General features: G+C 46.1%; 1 protein-coding gene across 2 annotated transcripts in view; it reads right to left on the reverse strand.

The window, feature by feature from the left end:
- The window catches only part of MON2 (MON2 regulator of endosome-to-Golgi trafficking), a 966,303-nt gene that overhangs the window by 813,473 nt on the left and 127,399 nt on the right, over positions 1–25,431 (reverse strand). For both annotated transcript variants that reach the window (XM_086919098.1, XM_086919097.1), the window contains exon 4: positions 20,781–20,912. In XM_086919098.1, coding sequence (XP_086775224.1) covers positions 20,781–20,912 — 132 coding nt within the window. The remainder of the gene's footprint in view (positions 1–20,780; positions 20,913–25,431) is intronic.

Raw genomic sequence — 25,431 nt, forward strand, 5'->3', positions numbered from 1 at the left:
TGTCATGGTCCAAAGGACTGTAGCAGGCCACTGGCATTCCCTGATTTAAATAATCACTGGCAAAATCAATAGGTCTCACTTTTGGGATCTATTGGTTTTGCCTTGCTGTATGGCATCCCCGTGATCCCCAAGCATGTGAGAACAACTAAAAAACAGACAACAAATTTTTTTTTTTTAGCTATGTTTCCCGATCAAATCTGGACCAGTACACAAAAGAAACAAGCACTGGCAAAGTCAATAGGTCTGGCTTTGGCTGCCAGCGTTCTGGCAATTCTTGTTTTGTCATGGTTTTTGCAAAACTTTATTGTTTGGGAATATGCCAAACGTTCATCAATCTAAATAAAAAAAATTGCTACAGGCAAAAAAAATAGGTTTTGGTCTAAAAAAAACAAAAAAAACTGATACTCTACCATAGTACCCCCTGGCATTGAAGGGAACTACTTGGTCTTTGGATATTTAGATTGTAGTAAAGTCAGCAATGGCTGAAGTGGGTTGATACAGTGCCCCTTAATGCATGCTGCAGTGGGTGGGGGACAAATATGAATGGCACCAAACACACACTAATGGTTTAAGTCTATGCTGAAACCACTATAAGTAACTATTTTATACACATAAGTTTGGCAAATTCAAAGGGCCTTAATAACACAGACCTAAAAAAGTCAATCAGTCTGGCATTGGCTGCAAGCCTCTTACCTTTGAGAAATAAAGAAAGAAACAAAGAAAGAAGGCAGGGAAGAAACAAACAAGCAAACATAAAGTCAGAAACAAAGTAACAAACAAAAAAAATAAAAGTCAGAAGAAAGACGGAAACAGAGAAGAAAAGAGAAGGGATAAAAAGAAAGAATGAAAGTCCGAAGGAAAGAAGAAAAGAGAGCAGGAAAGATAAGGAAAGAACAAAGGGAAGAAAGACAGGGAAGGAAAGAGAAGAAAAGATAGAAGTAAAGAAAGTAAAGGAAGAAGGATGGAGTGAAGGAAAGAGAAAGAAAGAAGCACAGAAGGAGTAAAAAAGGAAAGAACAAGCATTGGAAATGCAATAGGTCTCGCATTAGAAAAGTTGGAGCTATTGGTCTTGTAAATGACAAATATTTTATTTATGTGTTGGTTTTTAAAATAGCTAGATTGATAGCTTTGTCATTTACAAATCCAATAGTTATAACTTTGGCGAATGTGACACCTATAGCATTTGTAATGAAACATGTTTTTTATTTACATGACTTTAGATGGCAGCTCTGGTCGTTAGGCCACATCTCTAGAGAGATGTACGAAGTACTGAGGAAGACAAGATAAACTGCACTTCAATAATGATGTCGAAATTAAGTTAGTACCTCTTTGATCGTTTTACTGCAAAATTGTGAAAATTATGAGACTCTAGTTCAGAACAGTTCGAATTTAGCTGTAGGACAAGGCAACCCAAGAAGTGCCAGTTGTTGTGGTGGCATACAGGGAGGGGAAGAGCAAACTGCTTTTCGACTGCACACAACGTACAACAGGACCACAATCAAACAACGTTTAGCAAGTACAATAAGCTCTACCACAGACAAAGGAACTTTGAAATGTGGCATTCCAGAGCTCAAAACCGCCATGGGTTTCACATCTGCATGTTCTGCTTTTGTAATGTCACTCACAAATCCGGGTTTCAGACCTCCCGTTCAAGCGACACACGCGCTGTCCACACATGAAGAACTGATTAAATGCATTTATCAATAAATATTAACTTTGTTTAAAGAAGTAACCAGGAATAGAAAAACAGGACAGAATCACTGCGATTTCCGCATCGTACTGTGAAAGGGAAGAAGCAAGCTAGTCCTAAAAGAAACGTATTCAGGATTGTTCGGAAAACTACTCTTATGGCCCCTTGTGGGCAGAAGAGGTTTTACAAACCAACCAATCACATTCCACCTACCATGCAGTACCGTAGGTCTACGACCCGGCTTGCAGTTTTGCAGACTTATGATACACTGCAGCCCCTTCTGTGAAATATTCCTAACCTGGAGAAGATTAAAAAAATGAAAAATGTGACACCTATTGTAACACAATATGTGTTGTAGCAGTGAGGGGGGTGAGGGGTGTGAGGGTGAGGGGGTGGGTGAGGGTGAGGGTGAGTGAGGGTGAGTGAGGGGGTGTGAGGGTGAGGGTGTGTGAGGGTGTGTGAGGGTGAGTGAGGGGGTGTGAGGTTGAGGGTGTGTGACGGTGAGGGTGAGTGAGGGTGTGAGGGTGAGGGTGTGAGGGTGACTGAGGGTGGGTGAGGGGATGAGGGTAAGGGTGTGTGAGGGTGAGGGGGGTGATGGTGCGAGGGGGGGTGAGGGTGTGTGAGGGTGAGGGTGTGAGGCGGAGTGAGGGTGAGAGGGTTGTGAGGGGGGTGAGGGTGTGAGGGGAGCGAGGGGGGTGAGGGGGTGAGAGGGTGTGAGTGTGTGAGGGTGTGGTTGTGTGAGGGGGTGAGGGTGAGAGGGTTCTGAAGGTGAGGGGGCTGTTATGTGTGTGTGTGTTGGTGTGTGTGTGTATATTTGCTATTGTGGAGTTTTAGTTCTATTTTTTTGGGTGTGTGTGTTGTGTATGTGTGTGTTTTTATATAAATGTGTGTTGTTTTTCTTTTGTGTGTGTGTTGTGTGTGTGTGTATTAAATGAAAATGGCAGATGTGCTAATGTTCCCTAACGTTACTTACGTTTGTTAGTGTAGCGGTCTAGTTTTTTTTGTGTTTATGTTCTTTGTTCGATTGACGTATTTCACAGCCAATGAGATTGGTACGTTGTGTTACGTAGCGTTCTAACTGGAGCGCGTAACTTTAGAAATCCACTGATTGTCGACCGCGCCGTTCTTGGAAGGCGTGCCGGGTTTGCTGTCTGTTTGCTGCGTCACCTGACAGGTAATTTTTTTTTGTTGACTTGTATATTTTTTTCTAGTTTAGTGTTTGTTTCGGTAAAAAAAAAAATCTTCGTTAAAGTAAATTGTTTATTAGTTGACAGTGTCTCTGCTGCGTATGAACGCAATGTATAGCTTTTAGATGTTAATATTATTTATATTTTTGTTGTATTGTGAACTAATCGATTGAATATATTGGCAAAGGTTATTATTTTGTCGTAATAGTGCAACATGTTGCATAAGTGCGTGACTTACCTTTTATAGTGGGAACGTTTTTTTTGTTGTTTTTAGCAATTTGTATTTGTAACTGCCGTATTTGTTCGGGTAGTATTGTGTTGTCCAAATGTGCAAATTTTGTTTATTTTTTTCTGCAGCATAAATTTCGAGGGCGTAAAAACATTTAGAGAAGTGATTATTTGTTTGTTATTATAAGTGATTCCCGTTAGTGTTCTGTTTGTTTTGTGAGTCTGTAACATTGTATGTATTTTGCGCCACCATCGGTCAGAATAGTGTTGTTTTTGTTCAGCTATGAGTATGTTGTACCCTTAGTGAATTTTTAATTTTGTAAATCGCCACCATTAAGATTGGTGGAGATAGAACATGGGTGTTTTGCTTTTTATTTGGGTGCACACTTTCTCTAAACGATCACGACTTTCCTCCCTCTTTCTGACCATAAAAACCGTTTTCATAGTACTTGTTGGCTCATCTGCTTTTCTTCCTGCCCATGTCTATAGCAAACATACATGTTTCGAAGCGGATGCCTGACAGTCGTATGCTGGACCCCAAACTAAGGTGTGTGGGCGGCTGTGGTGTATGGGCGGCTGTGGTGTGTGGGTGGCGGTGGTTTGTGGGCATGTGAGAGAGAGTGTGCGTGGGCGTGTGAGAGAGAGTGTGCGTGGGCGTGTGAGAGAGAGTGTGCGTGGGCGAGAGAGAGAGTGTGCGAGGGCGTGTGAGAGAGAGTGCGTGTGCGGGTGAGAGAGAGTGCGTGTGCGTGGGTGGGTGAGAGAGTGTGCGTGTGCGTGGGTGTGTGAGGGTGCGTGTGTCGGTGTGGGTGGGTGAGAGTGGTGCGCGGGTGGTTGAGAGTGTGTGGGTGGGTGAGTGTGTGTGCGTGTGTGTGTGTGTGTGTAAGTTGGTGTGTATGTTTTTGTATGCTATGACATTTTTTTTTTAAATCTGCAAATAAACATATTCTTTGCCTGTCCTTAAGTTTAGAATCAGTTATTCTTTATCTTGTGCCCTCGACTAGATCTGCTGCAGTAATTTTCCCTATCAGATGATTATTACATGTATGTGTTTGAGTTTCCCTCAATTTTCTTGCATTTGTGTTCTGCGACGTTTGTTATTTTTCCTCGTACTTTATTTGTTTATTGATCAGAAAGGAGATATGTGTTGCATTAGGTGAACTAAAGGAAGAGACATATATATTGCATTCTCTGCATTAGAGCTGGTCTGTGTGGGTGGGTGAGAGTGGTGCGTGGGTGGTTGAGAGTGCGTGAGTGGGAGGGTGAGTGTGTGTGTGTGTGTGCTTGTGTGTGTGTGTGTGTGTAAGTTGGTGTGTGTGTTTTTGTATGCTATGACATTTTTTTTAAAAATCTGCAAATAAACATATTCTTTGCCTGTCCTTAAGTTTAGAATCGGTTATTTTTTATCTTGTGCCCTCGACTAGATCTGCTGCAGTAATTTTCCCTATCAGATGATTGTTACATGTATGTGTTTGAGTTTCCCTCATTTTCTTGCATTTGTGCTCAGCAACGCTTGTTATTTTTCCTCGTACTTTATTTGATTTTTGATCTGAAAGAAGATATGTGTTGCATTAGGTGAACTAAAGGAAGAGACATATATATTGCATTCTCTGCATTAGAGCTGTGCATTCCCTTTCCTACACCAGCTGGCAGCATTTTTTGTTTGTCCTGTAGCAATTTTTTTTTTTTACTTGAATGTAGAAATTCCTAGACATGGAGTCAAGTGAATGTAGCACATGGCTGCGACTACTGTTATTGTATGTAGTGGTGATCAGTTAGGTAGAGTGTGGGCGGTAGAGTGGTGGCGGTTAGGGTGGTGGCGGTTAGGGTGGTGGCGGCTAGGGTGGTGGCGGCTAGGGTGGTGGCGGCTATGGTGGTGGCGGCTATGGTGCTGGTGGTTGCGGCTATTGGGGGTGTTGGCGGCTAGGGTTGTTGGCAGTTAGCGGCTAGGGTGATGGCAGCTAGGGTGTTGCCGGCTAGGGTGTTGCCGGCTAGGGTGTTGGCGTCTAGAGGGATGGGTGCTAGGGTGATGGGTTTTTGGCGGCTAGGGTTGTTGGCGGCTAGGGTTGTTGGCGGCTAGCGTTGTTGGCGGTTAGCGTTGTTGGCGGTTAGCGTTGTTGGCGGTTAGCGTTGTTGGCGGCTAGCGTTGTTGGCGGCTAGCGGTGTTGGCGGCTAGCGGTGTTGGCGGCTAGCGGTGTTGGCGGCTAGCGGTGTTGGCGGCTAGCGGTGTTGGCGGCTAGCGGTGTTGGCGGCTAGCGGTGTTGGCGGCTAGCGGTGTTGGCGGCTAGGGTGTTGGCGGCTAGGGTGATGGGTGCTAGGGTGATGGGTGTTAGGGTGGTGTGGGCTAGGGTGTTGGCATCTAGGGTGTTGACATCTAGGGTGGTGGTGTCCCTGAGTGATGTGGTGGTTATCCCTGAGTGATGTGGTGGTTAACCCTGAGTGATGTTGTGGTGTCCCTGAGTGATGTGTGGTGTTCCTTAGTGATGTGGTGGTGTCCATGAGTTGTGTGGTGGTGTCCCCGAGTAATGCGGTGGTGTCCCTGAGTGATGTGGTGGTGCCTCTGAGTGATGTGGTGGTGTCTTTGAGTGATGTGGTGGTGTCCCCGAGTGGTGTGGTGATGTCCCTGAGTGATGAGTGGGGGTGTCCCTGAGTGATGAGTGGTGGTGTCCCTGAGTGGTGTAGTGGTGTGCCTGAGTGATGTGGTGGTGTCCCTGAGTGATGCAGTGGTGTCCCTGAGTGATGCAGTGTTGTCCCTGAGTGATGTGGTGGTGTCCCTGAGTGATGCGGTGGTGTCCCTGAGTGATGCGGTGGTGTTCCTGAGTGGTGCTGTGGTGTCCCTGAGAGATGTGGTGGTGTCCCTGAGTGATGCGGTGGAGTCCCTGAGTGATGCGGTGGAGTCCCTGAGTGATGCGGTGGAGTCCCTGAGTGATGCGTGGGGGTGTCCCTAAGTAGTGTGCCGGTGTCCATGAGTAATGTTAGGGTGTCCCTAAGTAATGCGGTGTTGGCCATGAGTGTTGCCCCAGAGTGTTGTTTGTCGAGAAAGTGATTTTTAAAATGTGAGTGAGAATATGAGTATGTTTACATAAAAAGTAGAAATGAGTTTGGGCGCGTAAATTTCGATTTTTTTAAAAAGTATGTAAGTAAATAAACGTAAAGCACATGCCAAATGCTTGCATATCAAAACAAAAGAAAGAGTATTTGCCCGTAAATTATGGGGCATGGAAGTACATGGAAAAGGCACAGTGCGTGGTCAGAAAAGAACGTGCGGTGAAGCTCAAAGTAAAGTCGAGCGACCATATGAAGAGGGAGGAGGTGGGCTGCCTGCAACTCGAGCGAGCATAGGGAGGAGGGGGTGGTCTGCCTACTAAGTGTAGTGCGTGTGGCCACAGAGGGAGAGCGCGGCGCGCGCTGGAGAGGCAGGGGGTGAGATGCCTGGTCACTCTAATGCGTTTAGCAACAGAGGGAGAGCGTGGCGCGTGCTGGAGAGGGAGGGGGTGGGCTGTCTGGGCAGTTTAATGCGTTTGGCAACAGAGAGAGAGCGTGGCGCGCGCCCCGCCGAAAGGATGCAGGATTAAAGGAGGAGTAATGTGTAGTTTGTACTCTCCTGGCTCCGCTGTTCTGTTTACTTCTGACACTTGTTAATTGGCCCATTGTAAGGGAACAGCATGGAAGTGGCGCTATCGGCATGCCTGCACCCAAACATCGACTTCGTTTTTCATTTACATATACAAACAAGCTTTGCTCTGTTGGTAGTGGTTTGCTCTCGTAGTGTCAACATGCTCACCACAGCCGTGAAACTGCAGGGAGAGAGAGGGGAGGTGCTGGCGACTGGGGAGGGGGAGGAGAAATGCGAGCCTGGCTGTGTGCCGGGAGAGAGAGGGGAGGTGCTGGCGGCTGGGGAGGGGACGGAGAAATGCGAGCCTGGCTGTGTGCGGGGAGAGCGAGGGGAGGTGCTGGCTGCTGGGGGTGGGAATAGCCGTGGGAGGGAGTCTTGTCGCTTTCATGTGCACGCGCTTTTAATGTCAATGCGCTTGCGCATTGAGCTTAAATTTGACGGGCACTGCAAGGAATCGCCATGGAATCGCAAGTTGGTTAAAGTCTGTTTAAGCCCTTATAGTCTCGCAAGCTCAATGCGCATGCGCATTGACAGGCGAGACCTAAAAAGGGAAAAGGAAAGAGAAAGAAGGAAAGAAAGAAAGAGAAAAGGAAAGGGAAAAGGAAAGAGGAGAACAAGGAAGAAAAAAGAAAAAAGAAGGCAACAACGAAAGAGAAAACTAAATAGAGAGAAAGAGAAGGAAAGAGGGAAAGGCAAAAGGAAAGACGTAAGAATGAAAGAAGGCGAGAATGAAAGACATAAACAAGAAAGAAAGAAAGAAAGGAAAGAAAGGAAAAAGTGAAAAGAGAATAACAATACAGAATAAATCTGGTATGCTGTGAAATATCAGCAGTCACAAAAGCAAAATACTCCAAAAGGATGTTACAACAGCATTGGCAGGAGATGGGATCTGATAAAGAAGGAATCTGCATCCGCTGCGTCCTGCGCTCATATCATGCTCTAAGCATAAAGGCATCACAAAAGTAATTATAAAGGACAAACAAAAACACTGGCATTGACGGGAAGGATTAGTTACTTACCTGTAATCCTAGTTCTCTTCCAGGGGTATCCTCATCAAAGTCATAAGCATTAGAATATTCCCGCCCATGCGCGGGACCCCGGGAAACACTATATTATATGTGCCCCACATATATATACTCATATATATATAAATACATATATATATATAAAAATATGCAATAGCAGCCAAATAACATCAGAGATGAAATATGCTGTGAAGAATTTCCACCATACATGAATAATAAGCATTAGAAACATGAGAATCAACACCAAAGATTGTTTAGAAAATGTTTTAAAGCTCAGAAAGCAGTAGAAATTCTCATAACTCACTGGAAGCATAGGAAGCTCCCAGGCTGCATTGCAAACTCACAGTCTAAAAAGACTGAAAAGCTAACCAGTAGCTGAATAGCAATAAACTGACACCGTGCCTTTAAGGCACCCCTGACCCCCTGTATCCCATCATGCCCAAGGGGTGACAGGTCAGTTGTTCTTTTTGGAGACTGAAAACAAACCCAGTAACAAATAGGTTAACTATATCTCCTTATTAAAGAGTATCCTTTGCCCGGAGAGGCGGGAGGGTTGCTTATGACTTTGATGAGGATACCCCTGGAAGAGAACTAGGATTACAGGAAAGTAACTAATCCTTCTCTTCCAGGGGATCCTCATCAATAGTCATAAGCATTAGAATAGAATAGCAAGCCTCTCCTCTTCCCCTTTTGCAAAGGAATGATAAGACAGTAATCTCATCAACAAGTCTGAGTAGGCTATAGACTACCCAAACAGATTCCTCAAGGAGGCCTGCCCTACTTGAGTATCGGCCCTGGAATCAGATTGGAGACAGTAATGCCTCGTAAAGGTATGAACCGATTTCCAGGTTGCAGCCTTGGATATTTCTGACATTGGAATGTCATGCAAGAAAGCTACTGTAGCGGCTTTCCCTCTAGTGGAATGCGCTTTGGGTGACCCCAACAAAGGCTTGCCTGCAAGCTGATAGGCCAATTTAATGCAAGAGACAATCCATCTAGAGATAGACCTCTTGGCCGCTGGAAAACCTGTCCGCATTGACCCATAGTTCACAAACAGTTGATCCGTTTTCCTAATCCCTTTAGTCATTTCCAAATAGAACTTGAGCACTCTCTTAAGATCTAAGGAGTGAAGTGACGGCTCGGCTGGGGTCGTAGGATTTGGAAAAAACGAAGGGAGGGAAATGGACTGATTTATATGAAAATCAGAAGTGACTTTAGGCAAGAAAGATGGATGAGCCCTTAGGACTAGTCTATTGTGATGGAAAACAGTATATGGTTCTTTCGCGCAGAGGTAATCGCCACCAAAAAGGCCGCCTTCCAAGAGAGATGTTGCAAGGAGGCCTTGTGGATGGGCTCGAAAGGAGGTGACATTAACCTGGATAGAACCAGGTTCAATACCCATGGAGGAGAAGGGTTTCACACAGGGCGATACACTTTTTTCAACCCCTGGAGGAAGTCCTTAACCACTGGAACCTGAAAGAAGAAATCTGATCAGGTGATTTTCTGTATGCTACTATGGCTGACAAATGCACCCTAATAGAAGTGTACTTTAAACCAGCAGTTGCCAGGGAAAGGAGGTATGGCAAGATGATGTCCTCCTGCCCTTTAGTCTGATCTAAGTGATGATCCCTGCACCAAAAGTAAAACCTTTTCCACTTGAACGCATAGGACGCTCTCGTGGAAGACCTCTTAGCCTCCTTTAAAATGTTCATGCATTCGGGAGGCAAGTTCAAATGTCCATATTGCAGGACCTCAGGAGCCATGCTGTTAGGTTCAGTGATGGGAGGTTGGGATGCATTATCCTCCCGTTCATCTTGCTCAACCGGTCCGGCCTGCAAGGGAGTCGTCTGTGTGGACACACAGACAGATGTAGAAGGTCCGGGTACCACCACTGCCGCGGCCAATCCGGAGCTATCAGGATCATTTCCATGTTCAAGCTGAGGAGCTTGGAAACTACTCTCGGAATCAGAGCCAGGGGAGGAAACGCGTAAGCGAATGTCCCTGACCAATCCATCAGTAGATCATTCCCCTGCGTTCCTGGCCGGTTGAACCTGGACGCGAAGGCGTGGCATTTGGAGTGTTCGTCATCTGCAAACAAGTCTATGGTTGGACGACCCCAGCAACGAAAAAGCTCTTCTACTACTTCGTCGTTTAGCACCCAGTCTGGCTGATCTTCGAAGTGCCTACTGAGTGTGTCTGCTTTTACGTTCAACTCGCCTGAAAGGTGCACTACCACTACTGTGAGGCCTCAAGAGAGAAGCCAATGCCAGATTGTCTGAGCCTCTCGAGAGAGTGGGCGAGATCTTGTGCCTCCTTGTTTGTTCAGATAGAACATGGTGGTCGTATTGTCCGTCTGAACTAGGACTGAGTTGGACTTTATCGCTGGAAAGAAAGCTTTGAGAGCCAGGAACACCGCTCTGAGTTCCAGCATATTGATGTGGTATGTCTGCTCCTGTGCAGACCACTGGCCTTGAATTTGAAGCAGACCCATGTGCGCTCCCCAGCCTTGCAGAGAGGCATCCGCCACTATAGACTGGGATGGAAGAGGTTGGTGAAATAGTACCCCCACCAGTACATTCTTTCTCAGAGTCCACCATTTGATGGCATCTTTCGTCGCTTGGGAACGAGTGATACGATCTTCCCAACGTCCTGTCGCTTGGTCCCACTGGTCCTCTAGAGCCTGCTGTAGAGGACGCATTCTCAGCCTGGCGTTTGGGATGAGGAATCTATGAAAGTTCCAATACTGGGGCAAACGCTTTTCCCACTCTTGTGTCCAGAACGGAGCCTACGTAGTGGATGGACTGTGTAGGCCGCTGGACTGACTTCTCCAGGTTCACATGGAGGCCGAGCCTGCGCAACTGGTGCAGGCACAGTTGTAGATTGTGCGTTACCTGTACCGGAGATGGGCCTTTTAGGAGCCAGTCGTCCAGGTATGGGTAGATGAAGAGTCCCTTTTTGTGAAGAAAAGCCGCCACCACTGCCATGCATTTGGTGAAGACTCGTGGTGCGGACTTGAGACCGAAGGGTAGCACCTTGTACTGGTAGTGTTTGTTCCCTACGACAAACCTCAAGTACTTGCGATGTTGTTGCGCAATTGGGATGTGAAAGTACGCATCTTGCAGATCCACCGAACACATCCAATCTCCGGCTTGAAGATGTGGGCATATTTGGTGAAGCGCTAACATGCGGAACTTTTCTCTGACGATGACTTTGTTTAAAAGTTGCAGATCGAGTATTGGTCTTAACTTGTCCTCCTGATCTTTTTTGGGGACAAGAAAGTATCTGAAGTAAACTCCCTTTCCTCTTTGAGCGAGAGGAACTTCCTCTATCGCTCTTTTTTGCAGTAGGACTTTCACCTTTCTTTGGAGCAAGCTTAGCTGGTGAGGGCAAGAGCTCTTTGGAGGAATGCTCTTCGGAGGCGCACAGAAACGTAGCCTGTATCCATTGCGCAGTATATTCAGCACCCACTGATCCTTTGTGATGCAACCCACTCTGCCAGGTGTTGTGAAGCACTTCCTCCCACCGGAGTGGGTAACGGCGCCAGAGGAAGCTACTGCTCAGGCCTTTCCTCCTCTTGTGGTGTTAGTGGATTGTTGGTGACCTCCTCTACCTCAGCCAGGTTTGCCTCGAAACAGGGATTTCCCCTGGTTCTTATTTTGGGACCACTGAGGGGTTTGAACCCTCTGTTGAGCCCCTGTTTGTCTTGAAGCGGCGTTTGAATAATTTTTTCTTCTCCAAACCCACCGCTGTCACTGTATCTAGTTCCGTCTTCATTCGGGCCATTTCTTCGTCAGCATGTTCCCCGAAGAGAGCGGAACCCGAAAAGGGGTGATTAAGGATGCGATGCTGAGCATCCGGCTTCAGACCTGTAAGGCGCAACCAGGCCGCCGACCTGGCACAAACCCCATGTGAATAGGAATGCGCCGCAAGTACAGCACCATCCGCAGCCGTGCTAATCATCTGATTCGCCACCAGACATCCTTCTGTCACAGTCTCTTCAAAATCCTGCTGGTCTTCCTTTGGCAGTTTGGATTTGAACCTTTCCATGGAGTCCCATAAGGCTCGGTCGTATCGACCCAGAAGCGCAGCCGCACTAGAAACCTTAAGAGTGGATGCAGCTGAGTTGCAAACCTTGCGACCCCAGGAGTCTTGAGATTTGCTGTCCTTGTCTGGTGGGACTGAAGAAGAACCAGCAACTGCGTGCGTCTTCCTCGCCGCTGCCACAATTACAGAGTCTGGTGGAGGGTCAGATTTTACAAAAACCGGGTCAGAAGAGGCTGGTTTGTATTTCTTCTGAATGTGGGCTGGCACCGCTCTGATAGCCGCTGGAGTTAGGAAAACCTCTTTGACAGGATCCATAATCCCCGGGACTAAAGGCAGCAGTGGACGGGAGATAGCTTTTTTGTGTAAAGTCTCAAAAATGACTGTCGCTGCAACCTGAGGGACATACATTTCAATGTTCAGTTTCAGTGCTCCTCTTTGCAGGACATCCAGAAACGTGCCAATGTCATCCACTGGGGAGGATCTGGACGTAGGACTGTCCGTCAACGTAGGGGAGTAGTCCCTCTTGGAAGACCTGGTAGAAGAGGTAGATGAAGTAGACGGAGTTTGTCGACTTCTACGGTGAGCACTGTGCCTCCTCTCCCGCGATCTTTTTGAACGCTCCTCCCGTCTAGGAGAGCGAGATCTGATCCGATCTTCTGAACGAGATCTTCTTCTGGGAGATCGGGACCTTCTGGGAGATCTGGTTGGTGTTCTCATAGGTGATTTGCGCCTGGGAGGACTACGCTTGTCCATCTCCTCTACCAGATTCTGAAGAGGAGACCTGTGTTGTGGGCTGGCATATTCTTGCATACGTTTGGCAGCCCCAGAATCTCTCCAATGGTCCAAAGACTTGTACCATCTAGGTGATAGTCTGACTTGCTCAGCCGAAGGATCTGGCCGACGCTCAGGAGATCTGCGCACAGGACTTCTGGACGTTGAAGATGCAGTTGAGGAGCCAGAGGACCGTGAAGTGGAATGACGGGAAGCTGACTCCGTTACCATGATCACATCTGAATGCCTCGACGTCGAGCGTTCTTCCCTCGCCGCCGAACGCCTTCGGGGAGTCGGCGGGTCAAACAATCTCGACTTTGAATGTCTATGTGAGGATCTATGGTCTCACGACGTCGAACGGCGATGACCGGCCGTCGACGGAGCTCTCTGCCTCGACGTCGAACGGCGATGCCCGGCCGTCGACAGAGCCCTCTCTCTCGACGTCGAACGACGATGTCCAGTCGTCGACGGAGCTCTCTGCCTCGACATCGAACGGTGATGACCGGCCGTCGACGGAGTCTTCTGTCTCGACATCGAGTGCCTGTGCGACGACGGCGGAGGGGTATTGGACACCCTCGAAGCCGAGCGTCGACGAGACACTGACGGAGACTGCGTCCTCTATGCCGATCCAAGAGTTACTGTCGACGGCGGAGGGGTCTTGGTCCCCGACGCCGAGCGCCGCTTCTTGGACGACGGCGGAGGGGTCACACTTCTCGACGCCGGTCGTCGCCTGGATGACGACGGCGGAGGGGCCTTTGATCTCGACGCCGACCGTCGCCCGGTTGACGGAGGCAGAGTCACATCTCTTGACGCCGATCGTCGCCCGGTTGACGACGGCGGAGGGGATCTCGACGACGGAATTGGATCCTTCGACGTCGTCGACGTACCTGTTCTTCTTTTCGACGGCGAGCCCACCGTCGACGGCCTTTTTGATGCCAAACGATGCACCGGTGGTTCTTTCCTCAGCGCCAAGCCTGACACTGAGGCTGAAGGGATGGAAGACTTGTGTTGTGAAGATGTTTTAGTCTTCGTGGAACCCTTCTTCCCCGGAGACCTTCCTCTGGAAGACCTATGAGCCAGGCCATAGATGCGAATTCTCTCCCTGTCTTTGAGAGTTCTTCCTGACAGGTGCTCGCAGTGAGGACAGGTGCCTGGATCATGTTCTTCAGGCAGACACAGGATACAAACATCGTGGTTGTCTGATTTTGCTTTCTTGTTACCACAAGAAGGACACTTATCAAAAAGTGAAGGCATTTTCCACTGAAAATGCCCAGTAAACTGACTTAAAAAGGCAGTTCCTTACTTGACAAGATGAAAAATGTCAAAGTGAGTGAAAAAAGTTGTTCAAAGAGAGTAATTTTCTGTCAGAAAACAGAAATTAGTGGAGCTGTGTAACCAGGATCCTTCCTGAAGGAGCCATAAAGAACAACTGACCTAACTGTCACCCCTGGGGCATGATGGGATACAGGGGGTCAGGGGTGCCTTAAAGGCACAGTGTCAGTTTATTGCTATTCAGCTACAGGTTAGCTTTTCAGTCTTTTTAGCCTGTGTGTTTGCAATGCAGCCTGGGAGCTTCCTATGCTTCCAGTGAGTTATGAGAATTTCTACTGCTTTCTGAGCATTAAAACAGTTTCTAAACAATCTTTGGTGTTGTTTCTCATGTTTCTAATGCTTATTATTCATGTATGGTGGAAATTCTTCACAGTATATTTCAGCTCTGATGTTATTTGGCTGCTATTGCATATATATATATATATATATATATATATATATATATATATATATATATATATATATATATATATATATATATATATATATATATATATATATATATATATATATATATATATATATATGAGTATATATATGTGGGGCACATATAATATAGTGTTTCCGGGGTCCCGCGCATGGGCGGGAATATTCTAATGCTTATGACTATTGATGAGGATCCCCTGGAAGAGAACAAGCTTGTTTGTAGATGTGATTATTGTGAGAGAGCAAAATGCAGCCACTCAAACTGAAATTAACCTGTGGCCTAAGAAGGTTGACCCACTGCCCCATGCTATTAGCTGCAGTAATAGGCGAAAGCAAAATGGGAATGATACCACAACGGACCAATGAATGAAGAGAGGGGTCTGAAAGCCCCGATCTGTAAGTATATTATACATACTTTAATTACATCAAAAGGTCTTAGCTAATGCCAAACCTAAAAATACCAGCATGAGCAGGTGGGGAGAAGCAACGTGGGTGGGAGAAGCAGAAAGGAGGATGAAAAGCAACACAGGCATGGGTGAGGGGAAGCTACACAGAGGGTGCAGGAAGGTAGGCAAACTGAGAGAAAGGAACATGGTGCTGGGAAAGCAAAGAAAGAGATGGCTCAACGTGGGGCTGGGAGGGTGAAGCACACGGCAGAGAAAAACTTGAGGGGAAAAGCATATGGCGTGAGCACATCACAGAGGAGTGATGGGGAAAGAAGAGAGAGAGAACAACACAAGCACAACAGAAAGGGGGGGGGGAGAACACAAGGGAGATAGCTGGAAAACACAAGGGGCCAGATGTAGGTAAATCATATTTACCGACTCTGAAATACCGAATTTTACCGATTCGGTATTTCATAGTCGGTAAAATTGAAGGGGGAGATGTAGGTATTTCCAGATGTGGAAATACCGAATCGTTTGAATTCGGTATTTACCGATTCGGTAATTACCGAATCGGTATTCCATATGGATTCCTATGGGCTGTGAAGCCCATAGGAATGAATGGGAAATAGCGATTCGGTAATTACCGAATCGGTAAATACCGACTTTAGCAAGGGTGCAGGGGGTGTCACCCCAAAAATAGGCATGTGCGCCATGTGGCACACAGACTTGCCCTAAGGGCATGTCTGTCTGTCACATGGCTAGGTGTGCATGCACACAAGTGCATGCACACCTGAATTCGGTATTTTAACACCCAATTGGATTGGGTGTTAAAATACCGAATTTGTAGGGCCTTTGGGACTCAGAAGAGTCCCACCTACATCTGATATTTTCTGAATCGGTAAAAATACCGATTCAGTATTTTAAAGAATCAGTAAATTTACCGAATCAGTAAATTTACCGATTCTGTAAAATAATGCCCCTACATACCATTTCTGATATACCGGTCGGTAACGGCCGAAAATACAGATTTTCGGCCGTTACCGACCGACCTACATCTGGCCCAAGAACTCTTGTGGAGTACTAAAACTAAAAGAAAAAAGTAGCCCCTGAAAAATGAGCAGTGGAAGAACACGTTATGTGTCAATGCTCAGGACAAACGCATGAAGAGGAAGTAAAGCACACACAAGCTATCAATAAGAAGCAAGAATCATAGACTGACAATGAAGTCAGGGTAAGCATTGTTTGGGCTCTATGCCCATTGTAATTTGACAATAAGTTGCGCAACAGACAGCGAAGGCGCCATCGAGTAGACACAACCTAAAAAGAAAAACCGTAATAATAATTTGAAAAAATAGTTAAATTGGGAAACCTTGATCATTAATTGATGCTAATTTCAAGTTCATATCAACGCACCTCCATTTAGCTTAGATGATTGCAGCAGATGCTACCACTTGGCTGCAGAAATATCTCGAGAGAAATGGCTTTCTGTTGATGTACAACTGGTAGCTCACACCCTCAGGGAACAAAGAAAGGATTAGGAGACTGGACAGAAAGGCTACTGGAGTTGAACAGTAAGGGTAGACCAGCAGCTCCAATATTTTTACATTTGTCACATGCCTCAGACTCCATTGGCCATGCTGTTCTCCTTACTTCCCTTGAGTTTGAATCAGGTTTTAAGAATATAGATAAGGTCCTTGAGTGAATATACTCTTTACTTACAGGAATGGGCCCACAGATCTGGTTGGATCAATTTAACTACAGCTAAGTTGTGGCATAATTAGCCCTCCTGCAATGCCGACATTACGTCCCATGCTGTTTTTCGCAAAAAAAATGAAAACTTGGCTTTTTTCCCTTCCATAATGATTGAGTCGGTTTTTCCCTTTCTCGTGTAACAGTTTTTTTCCCCAGTGCTTTGACATCCTTGGGCATAATGTGTTGTAGGCTTGCTTGCAGGCAGGTCGCTTCACACGCCGCGCAGCTCCACCTTACTGCCCCGTGCCTCTAGCCCAGCTGCCGCTGCCAGTCGTGCCTGCTCTTGACCCCCTGCTCTGGTATCTTTTGCTCATTGTGTGTATTTGCGAGTGTACTTGTGCTGTACTGTTGTACTGTGTACTTTACTTTTTTGTACTTCCCTGTAGCGGTTTCCCTTTTTTCCTTCCTCCTTACCCCTTAGTCCCCTGTTTCCTGCCGCTGCGTCCCTGCGGCCCCTCCCCCTCACCTGGTTCCCTTTGCCGTTCCCGCCCCCTGCGGCCCCGCCCACCCGATCCCCATTCGCCGATCCCCCCTCCCAGCTGCTCCGCCCCCCCCCCACACCTCCCTACTTATGGCGGCCGCTGCGCGGCAGTGACAGCGACCCTTGACCCTGCTTGCAGTCAGGTCGCCTCACACACCGCACAGCTCCACCTTACTGCTCCCGTGCCTCTAGCACAGCTGCCGCTGCCAGTTCGTGCCTGCTCTTGTCCCCCTGCTCTGGTATCATTTGCTCATCTGCTGCGTCCCTGAAAGCCCCCTCACCTCGTTCTCTTCGCTGTTCCCGCAGCTGCGTCCCCTGCGGCCCCGCCCACCCGATCCCCATTCGCCGATCCCTCCTTCTAGCTGACCCGCCCCCCCCCCCCACAACCATTACTTATGGCCGCCGCTGCGCGGCAGTGACAGCGACCCTTGACCCTGCTTGCAGGCAGGTCGCCTCACAAGCCGTGCAGCTCCACCTTACTGCGACCGTGCCTCAAGCCCAGCTGCCGCTCCCAGTTCGTGCCTGCTCTTGACCCCCTGCTCTGGTATCTTTGCTCAGTTTGTGTATTTGCGAGTGTACTTGTGCTGTACTGTTGTACTTCGTACTTTACTTTTTTGTACTTCCCTGTAGCTGTTTCCCTTTTTCCTTCCTCCTGTACCCCTTAGTCCCCCGTTTCCTGCCGCTGCATCCCTGCGGCCCCTCCCCCGCCTCGTCAGCGGGGGGAGGGGCCGCACGTCCCGCAGCTCCACCTTACTGCGCCCGTGCCTCTAGCCCAGCTGCCGCTGCCAGTTCGTGCCTGCTCTGGTATTTTTTGCTCATTGTGTGTATTTGCGAGTGTACTTGCGCTGTACCGTTGTACTGTGTACTTTACTTTTTTGTACTTTTTCGTAGCGGTTTCCCTTTTTTCCGTCCTCCTGTACCCCTTAGTCCCCTGTTTCCTGCTGCTGCGTCCCTGCGGCCCAGCCCCCTCCTCAGGGACCTTAACTTCCACCTCGAGAACAACAACGACCCCAACTCCGCCACCCTGATCGCCAACCTCGGCCTCAAACAACTTGTCTCCGCTCCCACCCATGTCGCCGGCCACACGCTCGACCCCATCTTCTCCACAAGCCCCCACATCTCCTTAAGCCACACCAACTCCACTGGACCGACCACCACTGCATCCATCTCACGTACGAGAAACCCACCACGCACCACCACACCCAACAACTACCCCGCCGCTGCTGGAGCAAAGTCACCGAAGATCAGCTGACCACCACCCTTGCCCAGAACCCTTCCACCGACCCAGACGCCGCCGCCCGCAACCTCAGACAGTGGATCAACGACTGCGCCATCACCCTCGCCCCGCTCAAGAAACCCGCCAACAGCCGCACCAGCAAGAAAGCTACCTGGTTCACCGAAGAGCTCCAGACCTCCAAACGAGCATGCCGGAAACTGGAGAAGAAATGGCTCCAAGAACGAACACGGGACAACCACGCAGCCCACAAGGACGCCACCGGCAGACATCACCCCCTCATCAGACTAGCCAAGAGCTCCTCCTTCAAAGCCCGCCTGGACAACAACGCACACGACAGGAAAGAGCTCTTCAGCATCGTGAAGGAACTCTCCAACCCCAGCGCCAACGACATCCCGCCTCACAAGAACTGTGCGACTCGCTGGCCACCTTCTTCCACCGAAAGATCGCTGGCATCCACGACCGCTTCAATACCATGACCGCCCCGACAATGCCAGACCCCTCCTGTCCTACGAACACCACCCGCATCAACGGCCTGACCGCCTGGACCAACGATGACGAGACACGCAAGGCCATGAACTCCATCCACTCAGGATCACCGTCAGACCCCTGCCCTCACCACATATTCAACAAAGCAGATGCAACCATCGCACCCCAACTACGGAGGGTTATCAACGTCTCCTTCGAGACAGACACATTCCCTGAAAGCTGGAAACACGCAGAGATCAACGACCTTCTCAAGAAACCCAAGGCGGACCCCAGGGACTTAAAGAATTTCCGTCCCATATCCCTGCTCCCGTTCCCGGCGAAGGTCATCAAGAAAATCGTCAACACGCAACTGACCCGCTACCTCGAGGACAACAACATCCTAGACCCATCCCAGTCCGGATTCCGAAGGAACCACAGCACCGAGACAGCTCTCATCGCCGCCACAGACGACATCAGGCTCCAACTAGACAACAGCGAAATATCAGCCATCATCCTCCTGGACCTGTCAGCCGCTTTCGACACGGTCTGCCACCGCACACTAAAGTCTTGCCTTCAAGAAGCCGGAATCCAAGAGAAGGCCCTGGACTGGACCTCATCCTTCCTCTCAGGCAGAACCCAGAGCGTCCGCCTCCCACCCTTCCGTTCCCAAGCCAACAACATCATCTGCGGCTCATCCCCCAGCCCAACACTGTTCAACGTCTACATGGTCCCCCTCGCCCGCCAGCACAACCTTAACATCATCTACGCCGACGACACCCAGCTCGTCCTCTCCCTCATCAAGGACCCGCACACCGCCAAAACCAACCTCCACCAGGGAATAAAGGCGCCCCCCCACCCCACCTTCCCCCCTAGCGCCATGAGACTCTCACGGGTAAGTAGTGCGTTTTATAAGTAAAATTGATTGATTGATTGATTGCATACATTTAAAAATATAAATATTTTATATTATCTGTGCCTCTGACCTGGGTGGTCTTTCAAGGCTTTTCCCTTCAGCCTATATATAGTTCCCCTAGACCAATATATTGGGATCATCGTCCTAGGCGAATAACGTTTGCTGACAACACTTAGATCTTGCTAGACCTGCATGGACACTCTAAAAAAGAATATCAGTAATAGAATGTCTTGTGTCAGTGTGGACAAGGATCGAGAGTAAGGTTTGTTTTTCAGTGGAGACAAGATAGATATTTTACTATTTGCTTGTAATATGACTGACATACTCCCTTTGAAATAGGTACAGCACCACACCCTGCAAGAGAGGCACAATTATATTTGGCAAAGGTCTTACTTCTGAACCCTATGCGCAAAATATCAGATTATCATTTGCATACAAATTGAAAGTTAAATTATTCGTATTTAACCACTATTAAATGCTAATTCATGCTATTGGGTTCCTGAGCTTCTGTACTATACGACTAATTACATTTACTAAAGAAAAGATGGTACAGGCAGTACTAAACCACTTTACTAAATTCAATAATGCCTTGGGGAAATATGTCTGTGTGTCAGGAGCCCAACAGCAACATTGGCTGGTTGACTAGCAACATAGTAATATACTACACAGCCATTTAATATCGAAAGCAGATCTAGGTTTTTAAATACTTTCATCTTTTCATTTTATGAATCACACTATTTATACTCCGTTATGTCTTGCTGTGTTGCATTGTGTGCATATCCACGTAAGCTGTACTTTGGTACTTCGTTCTATGTGCTTTGCGAACTGCATCAACTAAAAATGTTAATGGAGGGAGAAGACCTTTAGCAATCAGCAGATTTGAGTGACACACATCAATTAGTGCATGTTGGACCAATGTGTTCAAGGAAGACTTAAAGAAAACTGCAACTGGGTTTCTTGAAAACAAATCACCGTATCACATTAATGAGAGAGATGTAAAGGAGTATCACTAATGTAACAACACCTCTTTGCGGATTTCATTTGGACAATGCAAAGTACTTTTTAACAATTCTTTTTATTGCATTTTAACTACAACAATAGCATTAAACACAAACTGACAGTAAACTGCAGTGAAGAATAACATACTACATACCACAAATAATGTTCCATTCAAAGCATTTTACACTGAAAGTAAATGGACAGCCACGTGTAACATCTAATATATAATACCTTGGAGAGTGCTTCATCGTGGACAACAGTGTTGGTCGTCAAAAGTACAAGGACTGTCTGAAGTAACTTTAGTTCTTCAAGGCCGTTCTCCATTAGTTGCCATAACATATTAATAATATTTCCGGCAGCAATCTGCACAAGAGAATAAAAGTGATCATCACAAGTGTCCTGTTTTTCACAGGTCAAAGCTGGAGTTTTTTTACACAATTGTGAGTCATGTTTATTGCGGTCTATGTAGACTCAGGCTGCCAGCTCAGCAGATAGCTCACCACATATCTTCAATGGGTTGACGTAGCAGAAAATCGTTTACAGGCGAAAATATGCTTATGAAAATAAATACGAGTGTAATGCATACCAAATATCATCTGTGTACACAGATATTTTAGGGCAGCAATGTGTGTGAAGATATGTCAAAAACCAAGGCTCAATTTACCAACAAACGAGTACCAAAGCATCAAAAGGACAGTTTGCATGCAACAAAGGTTAACACAGAATGTTATTGGGTACATCCAAGAGTTTTGTTACAACAGAACAATTTACCAAGAATTGCCAAATCTATAAGGTCAGACTTTGGCTGCAAAGCTACTGCCTTACCAGTGCTTCTTTCCTTTGAATGATTTCTAGCAAGGTTTAACAGAAACCATTCAAATATACATGTGTGAGGAACACAGGTAGCTCTCTTTGAATGTTTTTTTGATATACTTGACTAAAACTTAACTAAAAATTATACAAAAAAGGCCACTGGTGGAAGTTTTCATAACCCATATAAAAATAGGGAGCTCTAGATGTGCCAGCGTGGAATGCAGGCACACGAACAAGCGGTTGTGAAGGCCCAGTGGCACTCTTGGAAGTAAATGTTTATTAAACATTGTTACATTAGTCTCTGGCATTTAAGGGGAATAAATAGACTCTCACATGGACCATTCCAGTTCTACACTCCAGTTCCACATCTTCAAACTTGCCTCCTTTATCCCAGTAAGGATACCTTCGCCTCTCGACCTGTGCGGCTCAGAATCATGCTACCCTCCGAACTTTATCAAAACATGTTATTAGATTCTTTGTATACTATGCTTTGCTAACTGTCTCATTTGTACTGTGTTCTCATTGAAAAGTGCTCCGATACCCTACCCTGGGTCTGGTCTGCGCTATAGACAACTCTAAAAATAAAAATAAATAAAATATGTGCACCGGTAAACTGCCACTCACAGTGAGAGGATCCAATTGGTAAAGTGGCCTGACTCAATGCCTTGTGCTCTTCGATGTGGTAGGGTAAAAGCAAGATGTGAATGACACTACAAGAAACTAACGGGTTAAGCAGGCTGAATTAAAGCCACACTATGTGTGTATTGGTGAATTTTTTGGGTTGGGGGTACCAAGGGAATTAGTTATTGCCAGATCTAAAAAGTGATGGAGTAAATACCGCAAGCATAAGGTATTACAACTGTACATTTCCATCAACACCTCATCCCAAGAAATATTCGTCGTTTGCAACATATTATGTGCAAGCTAAAAGAAAGATGTATCATGCACATTACACAAACTGTTTGCCATACTAACGAAATTGTGAATTTGTGGCATTACCCGTCCATTGGCTCATAAGAAACATAATCATAAACAATATAACAACAATTAACTTTATATATAGTACTGTGGAAGGAAAACAATGTATTTAATTTAGTGAATGTACACATAGTAGCACTTTAAAAAATATGAAGTTTGGAGGATTCTCTTCAGCTCATTTCTGATTATTATTATATTGCCATTTGCAAATATAAAGTGCAGAGAAAATACTAAATTGGATGACTTACTCGAACACGACACAGGGAAGCATTTTAGTGAGCTGAATAGAATCCTTCAAACTTCATATTTTTTTTAAATTGCTACTATGTGTACCTTCACTCAATTAAATACATTGTTTTTCTTTCACAGTACTATATGTAAAGGTAATTGTTGTTATAATGTTTAGTCAATAAAAAGACTGAAATTAGAAATGTATTAAAATCTAAGGAACTATAGCAAACAGCCATAAATCTTCTTTATACACACTACTATGGCCATCTCTACTCCAGTCAACCTTTTCCATCTTCAACGTTCTGGAGGTAGATGACATTGTAAACTCAAGCAACAAAATTTCAACCTCCAATAAGTCAGTAAAACTTTGTCCAAGATACCCAACAATTCTTCTCAAATGCTGTCCGTGTTCTACGTCAACTTTATAAACTTATTGCTAACCCTCCAAAAAAGACCCGCCATAAAACAGTCATTATCACACCAACATCCGGGAGGGCAAGTAAACAGAACATTTCATCAGTCTGTACTACACTGAAACCTACTCAACAATTACCGGACAGGTTTCAGATCTCAGAGAGGGAAAGGAACTGCAAACACCAAGGAGACGCTGTTGTCATCATGGAGCACTGCTGCTCTTTGCTCCTATAGTAGCCAATGACGGAATAGACAAGTCTCGTTTTCTAAACAGTTGGAAGACTGGCTAAGTCTCATAGGCAAAGACAACGCCACAGAGTGAAGAAATTCACCTGAACCAGCAGCGACAAAAATCAGACATGGGTCATTTTAATATTACAGGATCGAGGTATCCTGTAGCATGATCTAGGGCAGCAATTCTTAGCCTTTGGTCCGGGGACCCTTGGGGATCCGCGACAACTACTCATGGCATACATTACCGCTTAGAAAATTAAATATCATTAACAGATTAATAAGGTGTATATAAATAAAGAACCACAATGTAAATATTTACATTTTAAAACACTCTGTAAATATGTAGGTATTTTAAACTGGAGGCTAAAAGTTACGTTGGTATCCTCAGATTGATTAGTGGGAGCAGTACAAGTGCATCAAACTTGATATAATATGGAAAATGGGTGACCTAAATTTAATTTAGAAAAGCTCCGACCTTCCCATCAATTTAAGAATGTCTTTGTTATTAGATTTGTTTGTGAATTAAATAACATATTTCATCATTTGTGTTTGATGAATGCTTGTTTCTGTATTTTCAGGTATAGATTCAAGGTTCAAATCATTAGAATTGCCTAGGCCGGAGTCCTTGGATTCCAATTATGATTCAGTAGGGGTCCATGGATTTCAGTAATGATTAAACCAGGTACACATAAGTCAATAGGTTAACAGCCACTGACCCTGGGAATCAATCCTTTTCTTGTAAGCTGGTTAACTTTTAGAGATGATTGTGAAAAAACATAATCCAATAACACCAACTGGAAATCGAGAGTTGCTAAGAGGACATTCAGGCATGTAATATAAATAAATCCATAAATAATGTGTGCCACTAGACGAAGGAAAACAAACCATCTAACAACCATTTACAAATGCAGCATGTTTTGCCCTGCTCACCCCTCTCTCCAAAACACAGGCACTGGCAAAGCGTATGAGTCTGAATCTGAGAAGGATGGGCTAAATATGTACACAGTGAGCTTGTTAGATATGTTCACTAGTACTGGTTCCTCCCTTCTGAGCCAGCTTGTGTTTCAATTAATTCAAACCTATTGACATTTATTTTTTGGTGCTATCATACCAAGGCTGCCTATAATATGCTAGAAACTACCACCGTTTGGCCAGGGCCAGCACTATGCTAGGATGGAAACAATCATTCACTGTATGGCCAAAATATGGCCAATTAACCTCATAATTAAGTGGCCATCATTACAACAGCTGTGGGTGCCATAAATGAGGGTGGGGGGGGGGGGGATGGGTTAGGGTATATGTGGGGTGTTTCTTTTTCTTTTGATTACTGTCCTAATATTCTATAGTAGTTGCATATCGCCGTCAATCTATCCGCACTATCAGCACACGGATACAGAAGTAGGCTATCTTACTATATGTGAAATCCTCATCTTGGTCAGAAAGCACATACCTCTGAATGTCATACTAATAGCCAGTACAGCTCCCGTTTTAGTACCTAATTGCGCTGTGGAAGTCACAATTGTACCGCAGGTTCCCAATGGTTCTCTAATACTCGCTCAAAGATCGGCTCGGAGGGGGGTTACAATGCACAGGGTCGTACTTAACAACACTGATACTCTAGCAATACATCATCCTAAACATGATTATGCCTATGCCCACGGTTAGTACACCTCTTGGGGTGACTCAGGTAGGGAAGCTGAAGGTACTTTCCCTCAATGTCAAAGGCCTTAATAAACCATTTAAACGTCAAAAAATCCTGGACTATCTACGTAGGCAGAAGGGGGACATCGCACTGCTTCAGGAATCCAAGCTAGATGCTAAACAGATCTATGCGCTCGGAAATAAATTCTTTACGGAAGTCACTGGTTCAGAAGCGGTGTGGAAAAAGAACGGGGTAGTAACTTTGATATCCAAAAAATCTAACATTGATCTCCTCTCCTCCATGACGGACACCAAAGGGAGATGGGTTACAACCAAACTGCTAAAAGATGGTACAGAATTCTACATCACAAACATCTATGCCCCAAACACATGTGACTTGAAATTCTGGTCGGACCTAACGAAACAAATTGATAGTATCCCGGACTCGGCAGTACCCATTCTTGCAGGAGACTTTAACCTCCCCGTAGACCCGACCCTGAACAGAGACTCCCGATGCCCCTTCCGTAGCAATAGGTCACACAGAGCCTTCAAAAATCTCTGTGAACGATTC

Source organism: Lissotriton vulgaris, chromosome 1_1, assembly GCF_964263255.1.
Source record: "Lissotriton vulgaris chromosome 1_1, aLisVul1.2, whole genome shotgun sequence".
Classification (NCBI taxonomy): Eukaryota; Metazoa; Chordata; class Amphibia; order Caudata; family Salamandridae; genus Lissotriton; species Lissotriton vulgaris.